This window comes from Cibotium barometz, chromosome 27 (assembly GCF_041138505.1).
Source record: "Cibotium barometz isolate CiBa-2024 chromosome 27, ASM4113850v1, whole genome shotgun sequence".
Classification (NCBI taxonomy): domain Eukaryota; kingdom Viridiplantae; phylum Streptophyta; class Polypodiopsida; order Cyatheales; family Cibotiaceae; genus Cibotium; species Cibotium barometz.
Window position 1 is genome coordinate 8,652,682 of NC_141072.1, and position 16,869 is coordinate 8,669,550.

At 37.8% G+C, this 16,869-nt stretch overlaps 1 protein-coding gene across 1 annotated transcript; it reads left to right on the top strand.

Moving 5' to 3' along the window:
* Positions 1-2,630: 2,630 nt before the first annotated feature.
* LOC147623043 (membrane protein PM19L-like) lies at positions 2,631-3,787 on the top strand. The gene is made up of 4 exons (XM_086821802.1): positions 2,631-2,871; positions 3,162-3,342; positions 3,473-3,521; positions 3,652-3,787. The coding sequence occupies exons 1-4, from the start codon at positions 2,760-2,762 to the stop codon at positions 3,757-3,759; spliced, it is 450 nt and encodes a 149-aa protein (XP_086677928.1). The 5' UTR covers positions 2,631-2,759; the 3' UTR covers positions 3,760-3,787.
* The last annotated feature ends 13,082 nt before the right edge of the window (positions 3,788-16,869 follow it).

Sequence of the window (16,869 nt, forward strand, 5' to 3'; positions counted from 1 at the left end):
TCTTCTTCACACAATACTCAACACACCATATACAAAGATAAGAGTACACACAATATGAAAAGGTACTCAACCAAATACATACTAGGGTTCTCTATAGTGTGAACCCAACTGAATGAGCTGACGCTATAACTATGCCAACAGCAGTCTCTAGAATGGCTGTCACACAGCCTGTTATCCCACTAGCCGCATATCACCCATGATCTCACCAACCATGCCAGTGGTATAAGTGTGGGGCCTATCCCCCAGGCGGGTCATTAGTGTCCACTGCCTCACTAGATGAGCTCGATATCTCAACAGGGAAGTTAACCAAAACCCTCAAGATTCAAGAAATCAAGCAATAAAGCTCCATTGAAATGATTTCTTAATCAACCAAGGTAAAGGATAAAGCCAATCTTGCCATTATGATTAACCTTCAAGCTTATGGTAACAAGAACTTTGCCTTTCTTGATCTCTTTGATGACAATCAATGGTAGAAGCAAGGAAACAACCATAGGCAATCAATGAGCACTCACCAATGTATCAATCCACCATGGAGATGAAGACTCACCAATGTTGTTTCCTTGCTTCTACCATTGATGACAATCAATGGTAGAAGCAAGGAAACAACCATAGGCAATCAATGAGCACTCACCAATGTATCAATCCACCATGGAGATGAAGACTCACCAATGTTGATATCAATCCACCATGGAGATGAAGGAAGAGTGAAGAATTTGAGGAACTATTCACACAGCAATGCCATACACTTGATGTAGCTATGGAGATCTTCAATGGTCATCATTTATTGTAGTCGGCGGGCCGTCCTTTTATGGAAGAAAAATGCACCATGAAGAAGCTGTTAATCTGCCCATCCACAATGCTAATAAATGGCCTCTAAGCTTGGCTTAAGCTTAGCTTTCAAGCTTTAATCTCCAAGAAGCGCTGGCAAAATCGCGCGCAGCAATCAGCATCATGTACACAGGCAGCGAACGGCGAATCCAATCATCCCACAGCCAGGCTCACAAGTTGTAAAGCTTAGTTCCAAGCTTAATCAAAGCTTTTTATGGCTTAATAACTCCACAATGGAGGAGAATGGCGAATGGCGGCTTGCATACTTGCGTTTTGTGCATGTGCACAATTCAGGCCTCAAACACGAATTGAAGCTCTCGTTGTGAAGATCTTGATGTGCCTAAGAGAATCCCTCAAACAATGCCTCTGATTAACCCCATTGAAACCCTATGTTTCTCCTTCAAGATCAAGTAAGAAGGGAGAAGAAGATTACGTTTTGGATTACTCACTAATCTTGATTAGCAAAATTTTCCCGCAATTTTGGTTCCCATTCAAATTTGCAGCGACTACCCTAGATTTTGGTCCACAGTGACCCATAGCACCCCCCCCCCCCAAAAAGAAGCTTAGAGCAACCAAAAATCAAAGAAATCTCCATTATCCCACAATCACCATGCCCATTTCTTGATCAAGAAATCAAGAAAATCAAGAAAGTCTAAGAAAATCAAGAAAGTTCTAAAAAACCAAGAAAATGGAAGAAATTTTTAAAAAATCAAAAAATTAGATCAAAGACATGGCTCTGATACCAAATGAAAGAAAGTTGGCAACCTAGATTCAGCCTCATTAGCCTAGGATTAAGGAAATCATTAGAGATTAGCCTAGGAGTAGAAAACAAGAAGAGAAAGCAAAGGACTTGTGTAATCTTTTTATAAAAAAGGTACCAAAATATGGTGTATGTGGCCTATATACAAGACCCCCCCTTTTTACACTACCATAAGTGTGGTCCATGGGCATGGTCAATTGGTGGAGACCTATGATGAAGGTTAAGTAAAAACTAAGGCGGCTAGTGGTGGAGACCTGCAAAAATGATGAAGGAAACATGCAACTCTAATCCGTAAGGCTTGGTTATAATTGGTTGAGAACTCGAAAATGCATGTTCTCATGCTAAATGTAGTTGGTCACCACTAGGAAGAAAAGAAAACTAAATTGAAAAAAAGGTGAAACATGAAAAGTGGTGTGCAAAGGTGTAGAGGAGAGCAAGCATAGATTGCCACATCAATTATTATTATTTTGATGCATGAGTGGGTACTGAATCAGATGCCTTGAGTAGATTTGAACCCAAGTCCGCCGCTCTTTGTGAGGTCTGAGTGCTACCGCTCAAGCTAGAGACCGTTGGCATTGCCGCATAAGTTTCTCCTAGCTTGTCTACTAGTAATATTTGAAATCAATCCTTGAAACGGCATCATTCCATCAAGCTTCAACCAACTACACTAAGAACTCCCAACTTTGTTATGCCAAGCCAAACATTCTCGCATGGAAATGAGCTCAGGTAGCTACTAGCCACCAAAGCATTTGGCGGTTTGAACCTTTTGCTTTTGTTCACAACCTTGAAGTCTAGGTTGCTTGGCATACGCCATGCTTGCTCCACGTTGCTAAAGGAGATTTTGCTAGATGATAAAAAAGAGTTTAAATAAACGTTGTTAGCTTAGCTGTGCCCATGAAGAGCTGGCAGCCAATGAGAGCTCACAACACACGTGTCAACGAGACGGCCCGATCAACCCATGAGTTGTAGAGAATATATTGGCGCACGTGTGAAGCGCATATTGCACCTTCGCTCCCTATAACAAGTGCCTTAACCTCGTTGAAACTTTAGATAAACACTTTGTTTAAGAGTTTGCCAGCTTAGCTTGTAAGAGCGATTTAGGTCTTCTGTTTGTATAGTAGATCTGCTTTGGCAATTATTGATTGCGGAGCGTTATTTAATCCAAGCAATAATGGCTATCGGAAGGTCTGTGGCAGCTCCTTTGCTGGTTTTGAACTTCTGCATGTACATGATTGTGCTTGGTATTGCAGGATGGGCACTCAACAGATTCCTAGATGGAGGAGGTAATAAACAGAGATTTAGTTGTCTTGATAGTGCTGTAATAAGAGAGAGAGAGAGAGAGAGCGTGTGTGTGCGCGCGCGCGCGCGTGTTTACTGAAAAAGCACACAGAGAGAGAGAGAGAGAGCGTGTGTGTGTGTGTGTGTGTGTGTTTACTAACAAGCAGAGAGAGAGGGGAAGTGTGTGTGTGTGTGTGTTTACTGAATGAGAGAGAGAGAGAGAGAGGGAGTGTGTGTGTGTGTTCTGAACTTGTTTTAACACTCGATATGGTGCTATTAATTGGTTTTGATGTAGCCCCCTATGGAGCCAATTCAGCCACATACACCTTTCTTGTGCTTTCCCTCATAGCTGGGGTGGTGGGCATTGCCTCTGTGCTGGCTGGCCTTCACCACCTCAAAGCATGGAGAAGTGAGAGTGGGGCAGCTGCTGCCTCCTCAGCCCTCATCGCTTGGCTCCTAACCCTCCTTGCATTCGGGTAATCCCCTCTTAATTTACATGCATTCAAACACTTAATTAAAAGCTTCGCTAGTTTAGAATAGGCTTAATTTTCATTGTGGTGCTTCTAATTTATTTAAAATTAAGAGGTTTTCCCCTTCGTCTCACAGGCTCGCTTGCAAAGAAATTCACACCTCAGATGTGCGTGGAGCTAGACTGGTATTGAGAAAAAAAAAATATACATATATAGATAGGTTATTTTAAAAACAGTCAAATCAGCCGATGAATTCCCCCTTTTTTTTTTTTTAAAATGCCGCATTTATTTGATTATTAAGCCTATTATTTGCAGAAAACACTGGAAGCGTTTGTGATAATTGTAGCTGCATTCCAGCTCTTCTATCTCATGTTTTTGCATGCGGGGCTCTTGAGCAGCAGATACGGGCCTGGATACAAATGATCATACAGCAAACATTAGGTTATCGCGTGCACCAATATTATTATGCAGGAGGAGTTCTTCTGTATTTGATGTATGATTTCTCGCAATTTAGCGTTTCTTTCCAATTTACTCTTTCCATTGATAGAAGAATTCGATTTAACTTGAACATTCAGTTTCGGCACTGTTATAATTTATGTGCTTTTTGTTGTTGTTTTTTTGGGGGTCCTCCAATGAATTTGTCTCAAGTAGGCCTCATATAGCGCCGTGTATCTTTTTACTTATTTTTATCTTTTACCTTATTTTGTATCTGAAATCTATAGATAATCAATTTCTTTTTGGAGGCTCCAAGCAAAAACAAAAATCCAGTTTTTACATGTTCACGGATGGATTGGTGCAGCTCACTCATAGATTTGGTGAATAAATGTAAGTATAACATGGTAACTCTAGGATTAATATTTCCATAAATTAGGTCACTTAAATCACACTCATAGATTTGGAGAATAAATGTAAGTGTAACATGGTAGCTCTAGGTAAATATTTCCATAAATTAGGTCACTTTTCCTTGTTTCTCTGGACTCTTTTAAGCCATGAAAACAGAAGCAAGATAATCAAAAGAACACTTAGTTAAGGTTTCCACGACAGATATGTCAAAAGTCTAGGTCACTTCTTTCTTATTTCTCGGCAAAAAAACACTTAGCTAAGGTTTTCAAGAAGATACATCGAGGGAGAGTATCGATGTATGCCACAAATTAAGCAAGGAAAAAAAATAATTTTTGAGCTTTCTTTTGGGAATCATTTTCATCTTGTCAACACCCAAGTCAAACGCATGCACAACCATTAGACGAGTTCTCTCCTTCAATTTGCATCAGGCGACAACTCCTCACTTCTCGTTACCGCTGTTGGTAATGTTTCTTTGGGTTCCTCTACCACCTTACATGAAGTTTTATATGTACCACGGATTTCCAAAAATCTATTTTCAGTATACAAAGCTTCCTACACGTAGGAGGTGGTCCATCGCTTCAAGCTACAGGAGGCATACAAACAAATGAATATTGATTTTATGTTATTATAAGGTAACCTTTTTTTTCTTAAAAGATAAGATACAATAGTTGTTGGGATATCTACTCTTCCTTCACGTGCAACATCACACTATAAGTTGTTTGCCTATTTATCCATGCATAAACATAAATACTTAAAACTCCTATGCATAGCCAATATAGAGCATACATATACATGCATATATATTAGAGTACACATATAGAGCATGCATAGCATATATATGCATACATAAAGAATACATATGTATCCTCTATGCATGCATAGCTCTAATATGCATACATATGTTCCATGCATAGCTCTAATATGCATACATATGTTCTATGTATGCATATTAGAGCTATGCACCAGGGTGTTGGATCAAAATAAACAATCAAGTCATAGGCATAGAATCCTCTTATTCATTCTCGAAGCATGCATATTATTGTAGCTTTGCATGTTGTATGTATGCATATTAAAGCATGCATAAAGCATACATCTGGGCCAAAACAAAGAAGACCTACAATCGTAGAGTAGAGGCAATGCATAGGCATAGAAGCATCTTATGCATTCTCTAAGCATGCATATTATTAGAGCTTTGCATGTTGTATGTATGCATATTAGAGCATACATAAAGCATACAGATGGACCAAAATAAAGAAAACCTACAATCATAGAGTAGAGGCAATGCATAAGCATAGAAGCCTCTTATGTATTCTCTAAGCGCATGCATATTATTAGAGCTCTACATGTTGTATGTATGCATATTAAAGAATACATAGAGCATGCACAAAGCATTCTTATACGTGCATGCATATTAGAGCATAGATAGAGCATGCATAGCTCTAATATGGCATGCATAGAACATATGTATTTTCTATGCATGCGTAGGTCTAATATGCATACATAGAACATATGTATTCTCTATGCATGCATATATATGCTTTATGCATACTCTATGCATGCATATTAGATCTGTGTATGCTCTAATATACATGCGTATAGGCCTCTTATACATAATATCTCTATGCATAGAGGCCTCTTTATGCATAGATGTCTCTTTATGCATACTAGTAACACATGAAAAAAAAAACTCCCTTACAACTAAGGGTGTACAATTCATAGAAAGGGTTTAGGGTTTAGATCTTCACCCTAAATAAATAGCAAGGGCAAGGTGTTGGACCCAAAAAAAAAAAGACTTACAAACACATGAAGACCTACAAACTTACATATGTCCTACTTTTATTAGTAAAGACACTACAACGCATCGAGGGCATTAGCCCAAGTATAAGGCTTTTGCATAATTCTCATGCATGAGGCTTATGCATTAACCTCATGCATTTAGGCTAATGCATGAGACCATATATGCATTAGGCTCATGCATAATGCATGAGGCACATAATGCATAAGCCTCATGCATTAGGCATGAGACTCATGTATGCATAAGGCTTATGCATAATACATAATGCATGAGGGTAATGCTTGCCGATATGCATAGAAGGTCATACATAAGCCTCTATGCATATGCATAGGCCTCTATGCACTAAGGCCTGTATGCATAGAGGCATTTACATGAGCTTCTATACATGGAAGCATGCATAGAAGCTCAGGAAGCATTTGCATGAGCTTCTATGTATAGGAACTCATGCGCCTCTATGCATAGAAGCTCATGCATAGAGTCTCATGAGTTTCTAGGCATAGAGGCATATGCATAATAAATGAGGCTATAGCCTAAGCCTTTATGCATTGGGCTTATGCATAATGCATGAGACTATAACCTAAGCCTTATGCATTAACCTAATGCATGAGGCTTATGCAAGCATTAGACTCATACATTATGCATAAGCCTCATGCATAAAGGCTATGCATAGCCTTTATGCATAAGTGCTATGTATAGCCTTTATGCATAGAAGCTCATACATAAGCCTCTATACATAGAAACTCATGAGGCTCTATGCACAAGCCTCTATGCATGAGCTTCTATGCTTAGAAGCTTATGCATAGAGCCTCATGAGTTTCTATGCATAATGCCTCATGAGCTCCTGTGCAGGAGTCTCGCATGCCTAATACATGATGCTTATACATGCATGAGGCTTAATGCTTATACATGAGCCTGATGCATAAGGCTAAGCCTCATGCATTAGCCTAATACATGATGCTTATACATGCATGAGGCTTAATGCTTATGCATGAGCCTCATGCATTAGGAAAATACATGAGCCTCATGCATGAGGCTAATACATAAGCTCAAGCCTCATGCATTATCTTAAGCCACATGCATTAGATTAATACATGAGCCTCATGCATAAGGCTAAGCCTTATGCATAAGCCCTCAAAATCTTAAAATAAAAGAAAAAAACATAAGATAAGAGAGAGAGAGAGAGAGAGAGAGAGAGAGAGATCTTACCTTATGAGACTTGTAAGTCTTTAAAAGGAGACCCTACAAAATCAAACCAAGATTTAAAAAATTGAGTATATATTATTAAATTAGTAGTAAACAACATTTTATTACATGAGCAGTGGAAGAGGACAAGGGTAACAGAGGAGAAGAGAAGAAGAGAAGAAGTCTCTCTAACCCTAACCTTAATAGAAAGCTTATGGCTTATGTAGAACCCTAACCTAGCTTCTAAATAGAAATCCTAATAGAGAGCTTTCCATCAAAGCTCTATATTAGGGTTTCAATGTAGGAGCTAGGGTTAGGATTAAACTTTAAGAAAGAGGGGAATAACTTACAAGAGAGGAGAAAGAGAAGCTTTCATGGAAAGCTAGTTTGAGTAAGAGAGAACGATGGAGATGAAGATGAACCTTTTTATAGATAGCTTGTATACATAGGAGAGGGAGACGAAGAGCACATACCTTTCTTGATCATAGGATAGGAGAGGTGGAAAATATGGAATAGATACATGTCTGTACAAAATCCCAAAGAGGTGGGAGAGGTGGAATAGATACATGTCTGTATACAAAATCCCAAGAGGTGGAAGAGATGGAATAGATACATGTCTGTACAAAATCCCAAAGAGGTGAAAGACATTTCTAATGACATTATATTTCAAAATGACATTTTGAATAACATTGTCTTTTGGGGGCCACAAAAAAGGTGGAAGTACACTTTTCACAAGCTGCTGGATACTGAAATTTCATTGCTATTTTTGCAAGTCGCTCTAGACAAGGAAATTTCATTGCTCAGCAGCATTCTTTTTCTCGCTAAACTAAACAACAATTTTTCGCTATTGGGTGGTGATTTTTTGATGCTCAACAACAAAGATAATGGTGAAAAAGGCCCTAACATCCCTCACTACAAAACACTGCTTAAAAAACGCTATTGTGTCCCTGTGATCAGGTGATTTGATGACATGAGCATTAAAGAGGTTTGTTCAATAAGATGACTTGCACACATTATATCATCTTACAAGCTATAGAAGAGTGAGGGAGAAGTTTCTTCTTACTATTGGTCAAAGTGACGATTGATGTGGACAAGGTGTTGTTTTTTATAGGGTATTGTTATGTTAGCACTCACATGTGTGTTGGCTTGCTATTGCTTGAGCATTCAAAATAGGCCTTAGAGGTGGAACAATAACTATGCCATAATGATACTAAAGTTTTTGTCATACATTATGTAAAACACAAGCAAACATATCAACCATAATATCACCAACCATCCATATCTACATTAGTTGGCTTACTATCTCAACACTCCCCTTGAGCTCAACTCCATACCTTGTAATCCAAGTAAACTTCTAAACCGGTGAACCTTCTTTGTACTAAATACCTTTATGAAGATGTCAGCCACCTGATCCTCTGTGTGTTGACGTAAACCAAATCCATATTACCTACTAAAACCTTCAAAATGACAATGCACCTCAATGTACTTCATTCTAGCAGGATACATTGGGTTAATGTTGCTCATGTTGTCACACAATAAATGATAATCGCCCTATCCATAGGCTCACCCATACCCATATCTACAAGTAGTTTTTGCTGCAGCCAAGCTACCTCATATGTCGCTATAGCAGTGCCTTTGTACTCAGCCTCTATACTCCATAAAAATGCAACTGTCACCTACTTCTTACTGCTCCATCTAATAGTAGCACTCCCACTAGCCTTTGTACTCAACCTCTATACTCAATAAAAATGCAGTTGTAAGCTGCTTCTTATTGCTCCAACTAATAGTAGCACTCCCACTAGCCCTCTCTTTTCTGATGTATGACAGATGTTAATCCCATTTTGGATTAACAAACATGCTCCTCCATTTGAGGACATTAATAAGTGTTATGTAAATGTACTATAAAGGTTGTACACTATGAGATACTAGCCAGCCAAGGCTTTAGTTAGTAAGTTTTGGGCACCTAAGTATGAATAAGGGCCAGCTGTATAAAGGTTGTACACTATGAGATACTAGCCAGCCAAGGCTTTAGTTAGTAAGTTTTGGGCACCCAAGTATGAATAAGGGCCAGCTGTATAAAAGGCATTTTCGCATAATGGAAACACACAATCCCCCTTTGTGCTATGAGATCTCTTGCTTTGTCTTGTGTGTGTGTGTGTGTGTGTGTGTGAGAGAGAGAGAGAGAGAGAGAGAGAGAGAGAGAGAGAGAGAGAGAGAGAGAGAGAGAGAGTGTGTGTGTGTGTGTGTGTGTGTACTCTGGTGCATGTTCCTCTTCTATGCATGTGTATGGGAGAGTGAGAGAGAGATTGCCTTGTATTGTGGTGTGAGTGACTCCGTGGTGACAGCGTGGAAGTGGAGATTAGAGGAGTGGAGCTTCCAAAAGCGAGCTTGGAGAGCCTCAAGCAGGGACGTGAGCTCAAAGCATTGGTAAGTGATAGTTGTTGTCTATTGCTTCTTCCAAACTGTGGATGTGTGGAGCTCCCTCTTGGGAGGTGCGATAGCCCCCAACATTTTTGGCACTGCTCCCGGGGAAACAACCATTGTTTCTTCCATTCTCTTAGAGCTCTAACTCCCATTATGCAAGATTCACTATTGCCTTTGCATTCTAAAGGTGTATTGTGAAAAACTGTGTAAATAAGGTTTGTGTAGAAGAGAAGAAATTAGACTGGTTGAGGAGAATTGTGTGTTTGGAAGTGTGTGTGAGTACTTGGTATTTCTTAGAAGAAAGCCACGCTGGGATTTCCTTTCAATTTTACTATTTTCATTCACCAATTTCACTACCGTGAGCTAGCAGTGGTGACACACTGTTTTTTTTTTCCAAAAAATCAGAAAAATAATAAAAACAAGGAGCCATTGGTTGTGTCATTTACTTGCATTGCATTCCAATTGGTTGTGTCATTTACTTGCATTGCATTCCAATTGCTAGGCACAGTCTTTTTGGATCTTTTGGGCAAGGCAATCACACTCTAATTCAATCAAAACGTCATTCTGTTGATTCGACGGTTAAACACATGAAAGTGCAGGAATGCAGTTCATGGAATGAAACACAATTCATGGCGTGAAACACTATCCGCCATCAGCACACCAAAAAATTCAAGATTACCTTACTAAAGTTAGGGCACCTTATCCTGACACGTCTGACACAAAGAAACGAAGAATCTTATCTTGTGAAAGAGCAGGGAAATAGTTCATGGTGTGAACCATATTCTGGTTCACGATGTGAAACACAGACTACTACTTCATGACGTGAACTGTAGCCTGCTATTTCACGGATACCTACTAGTTCACGAATTAAGGATTGTCAGACCAGAGCTAAGAGAGGACCATATTTACACTATAGGAGTCTCTATGACTCGGATTAATGGGCAATTTTAAACTGAAATTTCAAAGTGTGAAACAAAAATAGTTCACGACATGAAACACACTTCTACACATGAAACGCGGACTGCTAGTTCATAACGTGAACTGTAGTCTGCTATTTCAGCGAGATCTGTCAGCTTGATAGGAAAATAAGCGTAATGGTTGAAGTGCTAATTTAGCTTGTTGAATCATATTCTCATGCACTTGAGGTTAGGGAAACTCATTGGAGACTACCTTACCCCCAATGACAATGCATCAAATCACCCAAGTTCTTCCTACCAAAGAAGTGTTGGTTCAGGCAGCTGGGTGAGCACTCAATTGAGTGTTGCAGCTTGGAGAAATCTGACCACCATAGAATCCGGTGAAGAATCCATGGAAGAAGGACTAAGATTCTCTGGCTTTTGAGAAGAAAAACCAGCTTCTCCTATAAGTCGAGTGGAATCTTTGATATGGCAGGGGATTTTTTGGTCTCCAACATGGCACAGAAGATGAAGTGCAATCTGGGGTACGGGCACATCAACAAGCACACGACACGGTCTAAGACTAGACTTACAACCCAAACAACCCTAACTTCTAGCCCCAAGAATGCTAACACAGTGAGAATTAGTGAAATGACTTCTAGGGTTAGGAGGGACGAGGAAAATGATGCCCAAATGGACCAAATCTTCTTTCCCACACTAGAAGAAGTGGACATTCACATGAAACTAGCTGAAGCTGAGAGCCAATTGTTGCGACTACTGGACATAAAAAGGAAAGAGTTCGATACACAAAGAACGGTGGCAGAACAGAGGGAAATTGATAATTTGAATATATTTCAACCACATGGCAAGGAACCAGAAACATCTAGAAATGCCACTAATAACATGTGGATGGGAATGACAGAAGGAGGAATACCAGCCTTAGAACCCATAAACGAGAAACCCAAGGCTGAGGAAGTCCTCTAAACACAAGAAGAAGTGGACAATCTACCTAGGGCATCTGCAGAGCAGAGGATTGGCTTTACACGAGGGAGGATATACATAAAATGATCAATGATCCCACATTCTTGTAGAGCATGGAACTTCAAATTCAACAAAGGTGGGTGGAGGCTACTAATGATAAGCTAGGTGATGAGGATGTGCTCGGACCCAGCCATAGACCCGATTTGAATTAAAGAACCTATGCAGGAAGAGGACGAAGTCTAAGCAGGGGGTAGCTCCGTGAAGGCCAATGGTGGATCCTAATAGAAATCTAAATGCGGTCACAAGGGTGGATCTATTGAATATGGATGCAGAAATGGTCAGAGGCATGGCTAGGAAACTAGGTGCTGCCCTCGAATCTAGACCATCTCAGATGAAGCCACACATCATTTCGAAGCTTGTGCAAAAGTTCTCAGGAGATGGGGGCCCAATCCAGCACATGGAGATTTTTGAGTTAACCTGTGAACGAAGGATCTCAGGATAAGCTCGAAAAAATTTCTCGGCATCCATTTTGCATCTTCTTGAGGATGGTTTTTGAATGTCAAAAGATATTTGATTAACATGGATCATAACAGTCCCCCCCTATTGGGAATCAAACTATCCTCAACAATGAGTGGATGGCTTCATGGCACAAGTGGAGGACAAGATCATCACATCAAACAATTTCTCAAATAAAACCAAACAAGTGAACGCATGTAAAAGGGATCTAAGTGTCCCATACCACAAAGGTACCTTCCACATACAAACACTCGTCGCTCGCTGGTGAAAGACAGAAGACATAGATACGTCTGGTGTAGCCATGTGAAACCAATCTAATGTCCCATACCATAGATTAATTCCACACGACACTACCTTAAGAACAGAAGTTTGAGACGGAGTAGCTAATTCCCTCTGAAACTTTCATTCTGACATAACTTTTCTCTATCCTCAAAATTAGACTACAAGTCTTATTCCAAAAATGAATTAGGTTGAAATGGAAATTCTTATCAACTTAAGATTGAAAAAATAATTACTTACATTACTGTCAATAACTTGATGAATTCTGGGGATTTGTTCTTGATCTTATTCTTGTAATTGTCTAACTAAATTCTCGGGATTTGTTTTTGATCTTAATCTTGATGAATTCTCGAGATTTATTTTTTCTTAATCTTGTAATTATCTAACTAAATTCAAAAAATTATAATCTTTGAATAGGTTTATAATTCTTGAATTTGTGAATCTTACTTGTAAACAATGAAATCTAAAGGGGATCTTGATCTTAAGCTTAATCTTAAACTTGAAATCAGAACTTGAAGAAAGATAGACATCTTGCGTCCTAGTTGATAGCAAGAACTTGATATACTAGTAATGAAACTTGGCTTAGATTAAAAATACTTGAATGGACGAAAATTGAGAGATTAGTCTTTAATTAATCATAATGGCAATTCTTGAATAAATCTTGTTCTTAAGGGGTTTAAATCTTGTGGTTGAATATATCTTTGACTTAGATCAATTCTTGGTCTAGAAAGAATCTTGTACTTGGATAGATCTTAAACTAGAACACTTGAAAATTTAGACAAAACTTTACTTGAATTGGTATAAACTTCGTAATTGTGATTGGTATATAACTTAAGCTTGGTTTCTAGTCACTTGAGAGCTATTTCTTTACTTTTCTCATCATCACTAAATTCGATGGTGAAGCTATTGATAACTTGAATCAAAGACTGGAGAAACTTGCTTGGTTCTTGGATTTTCCAATTGGTCTCAATCTTCTATAAAATGTCTAGCAATCATTTTTACGTGAATTTGGGCAACTAGATCTTGAAGATAACTTTTGCTAATCTTGTCTCGATCTTTCTAATTAGGTCATGGTATCTGGAATTCTTTTCAAGAGCTAAAGTTTTCTAACTAGGTCTAGAAGGAAAGAATATTCCAGAAACAAAGATAAAAGCAAACAAGAAATTGTATACAATAAATAAATTTTTTTTAACACATACCTCCACCTTTGGTTAATGTGTCGAGTGCGTTAACCTCTTCGGTGTCAAGCATGTCCTTGGGTGCAATTTGGTTCTTCTTTCTAGTTGGGCAAGATTTAGCATAATGTCCCAACATCTTACACCTGAAACACTTGACAATAGACAGCTTGGATACGATGTCATTGGTAGGGCTATGCATGTCATTGGTAGGGCTATGCATGTCAGATGCTTCTACAGTTTTAACTTTCTTCTTAATATATTTGTTTATTCTAGACAGATGTTGTTCAATCTTTTTTTTAAAGTTGTCCCGATGCTCTCGTTCTTGATTCAAAAGAATATAGAGAGAATCAAGCTATTCCTGAATAGTACGATGGTGCTGCGGATATTCACCCATTTCCTGACAATTAAAAGGAATAGGAAAAATTTAAAACAAGAGAAAAGATAGGGTTTCTTATCTCATATGGAATGTCGAGCTAGATGTGAGTGCTACCAAGTTAGCTCAATACACAAATGCATAATTTTTCAAGAAATAATCCATGTACTTTTAAAATTAGAAAACTAGTCGTAGGTTAAAGCAACATTTTAATGATATCTTCACTAACAAGCTATTTATATTATTCGTACTTCATGAGGATTTAGAAAACATTATTCACAAGAATTTGACTAAAGTCTCAAAATTTCTCTTGAGGTAAATTCTAAAAATTTGCAGAAGACATCCAAACTAACTATATGTACATGGGATCCTTTTCCATAAAATATGATGGAAATAGTAAAAAAAAAACATTTTCTTTTGTAAAACATTTTATTGATCTCATTTGTAAAGCTTTAAGCTTAGAAAAAAAAAACTGAACAAAGCTTTATAATAAAAGCTTTTTCAAGCATTTTTCAGCCTGAAACTATTAGCTCAGCTAACCCAAATTTTGAGAAGAGGAATGAAAAATAATAATAGTAATAATAATATGAATCTTTTTTTAATAATAATAATATTATTATTAAAAATAAAGCTTTATCTCTATAAAGCTTTGCTAATGATTTATTCATCTACGCAGCGCCCGTGATGAAGGAGGGAGATTAGAAAATAAATAAATAAATAAAAATTACAACAATAAAAAATTTTAATATATATATATATATATATATTATGCTGGTTTTATAAAGCTTTAAGCTTAATCAAGGCCTTTATACTCTCCTCTTGACACTACCCGCGCAGCATGCAGTAAAAATTCAACGCAAAAGTAAAATTCAGCGCATCTAATATAAAAATAAAAATAAACATTTGAAGCTTATAAAGCTTGTAGCTAATATAAGCTTTGTAATAATCAAAGCTTTTAAGCCTCACTAAGTGCAATTAACTAAATTGGAGTCTGAAAATTCTCCCCTCCAACCTGAATTCGCAGCCGTCGGCGGTGCCGCTGACGGATGAAGACAGAGAAGAAAAGCGCTGCTGCCCGGGTACGAAGGAGGGAGAGAGAAAGAGAAAAAGACTAATTGGAAATATATATATATATATATATATATATATATATATATATATATATATATATATATATATATATATATATATATATATGGCTTTTACACAGACTAGTGCGCTTTTTCTAATTGAGAGAAATTAAGAAAAATCCATCACCTCCCACCCTTGATTATAGAAACTGAGCAAAGGGAAGGTTTAGCAATTCTGATTATGGCTCTCCATGCTCCTCTGCTTGCTCTTTCAATCCGTACGGACAGATTAAGAAGAGGATTAGTGAAGAAGAAGGTGGTTTTATGGTTTTGAGAAACCCACTAATGGTTTTTCACCTAGTTTTACCCTTTGGGCAATAGATTGATGGAGATTGATTACCCAATGGTTAAAAACAAGCTTTATTTCATCCATACATAAACAAAAATCCCTAAACGTGTTCTTCTTCAATTTAAATTCAAGAAAATTATCAAAATCACCTCTGTTTTTGTCTCTTTTACCTCTTTTGACGGCCCTTCAAGAAAATTACATTACACCAAAGCTCTGATACCACTGCAACCGGACCCTTTAATCTTCTTGAAGGGAATAATCAAAAACTCATAAATTATATTAAATATCAAAACAACTACTTGAATTAAATTGAAAATTAAAGCACATAACAAAACATAAGGCAAGAGAAAGAAAAAACATCACCATCAATCTTCCCCTCCTTGTGCGTGGCCTTCCCCCACACAAGAGTATTTCTTTATTAGCTTTCTTTTCACCAAAAATAGGCCATAGCCCCAAAATATACAAAATGTGCTTTTTAGAGAGCACGGCACTCTTCTTTTACAAAAATAGAGTGTCAAATATTGGGACTAGGGTAAAGCCATAGGCTTTAATAAATTCCACATTATAAATGTATCTTTCCTAAAGTTCAAAATGGAAAAATCAACTACTAAGGTTACAAGCTATGCTTGTAAAAATAAATGTGATGCACATAAGAAACATTCTCCTCGACATTATTTATCAATCCTCATAATCTTCTTGACCTGAAAATATAAGCCCAATTAATAATTAAATTAATCCCACAAATATTAAACAGGCACAAACCATAACCAACTCATGACTACCATGCGTAAGTACTTCCAGGGATCACCCTGCCAATATAAACCTAACTGAAATAATCATAGACGGCCCCAAGCATACGTCATATACCGCACGTATTAATATTTTTAGTGGTGTCACCCACGATATTAACCTAGCCGGAATGACGCAAGAGTAACCTAGGCGTCCCCAAAGTACTCAAGAGGGAAAAAATAATATTCTTAAAGAGAACTTAAAATATATTCTCATAACATCCCTCTTGCTTGAGTTTACAATTGTCCTCAATTGCAGGTTTGCTGGGTTTGAAAAGAACGAAGGATCTCAGGATAAGATCGAAAAAATTTCTCGGCATCCATTTTGCATCTTCTTGAGGATGGTTTTTGAATGTCAAAAGATATTTGATTAACATGGATCATAACAGTCCCCCCTATTGGTAATCAACTATCCTCAGTTGCGCAATCAATGAGTGGATGGCTTCATGGCACAAGTGGAGGACAAGATCATCACATCAAACAATTTCTAAAATAAAACCAAACAAGTGAACGCATGTAAAAGGGATCTAAGTGTCCCATACCACAGAGGTACCTTCCACAAACAAACACTCGCTGGTGAAGGATAGAAGACATAGATACGTCTGGTGTAGCCATGTGAAACCAATCTAATGTCCCATACCATAGATTAATTTCACACGACACTACCTTAAGAACAGAAGTTTGAGACGGAGTAGCTAACTCCCTCTGAAACTTTCATTCTGACATAACTTTTCTCTATCCTCAAAATTAGACTACAAGTCTTATTCCAAAAATGAATTAGGTCGAAATGGAAATTCTTATCAACTTAAGATTGAAGAAATAATTACTTACATTACTGTCAATAACTTGATGAATTCTG

Bases quoted from the DNA above. Each gene is read 5' to 3' on its own strand.
- LOC147623043 (XM_086821802.1), top strand. From the start codon at position 2,760: ATGGCTATCGGAAGGTCTGTGGCAGCTCCTTTGCTGGTTTTGAACTTC. The intron at 2,872-3,161 runs GTAATAAACAGA...GTTTTGATGTAG, and splicing joins CAGATTCCTAGATGGAGGAG to CCCCCTATGGAGCCAATTCA. The intron at 3,522-3,651 runs GTATTGAGAAAA...TATTATTTGCAG, and splicing joins ATGTGCGTGGAGCTAGACTG to AAAACACTGGAAGCGTTTGT.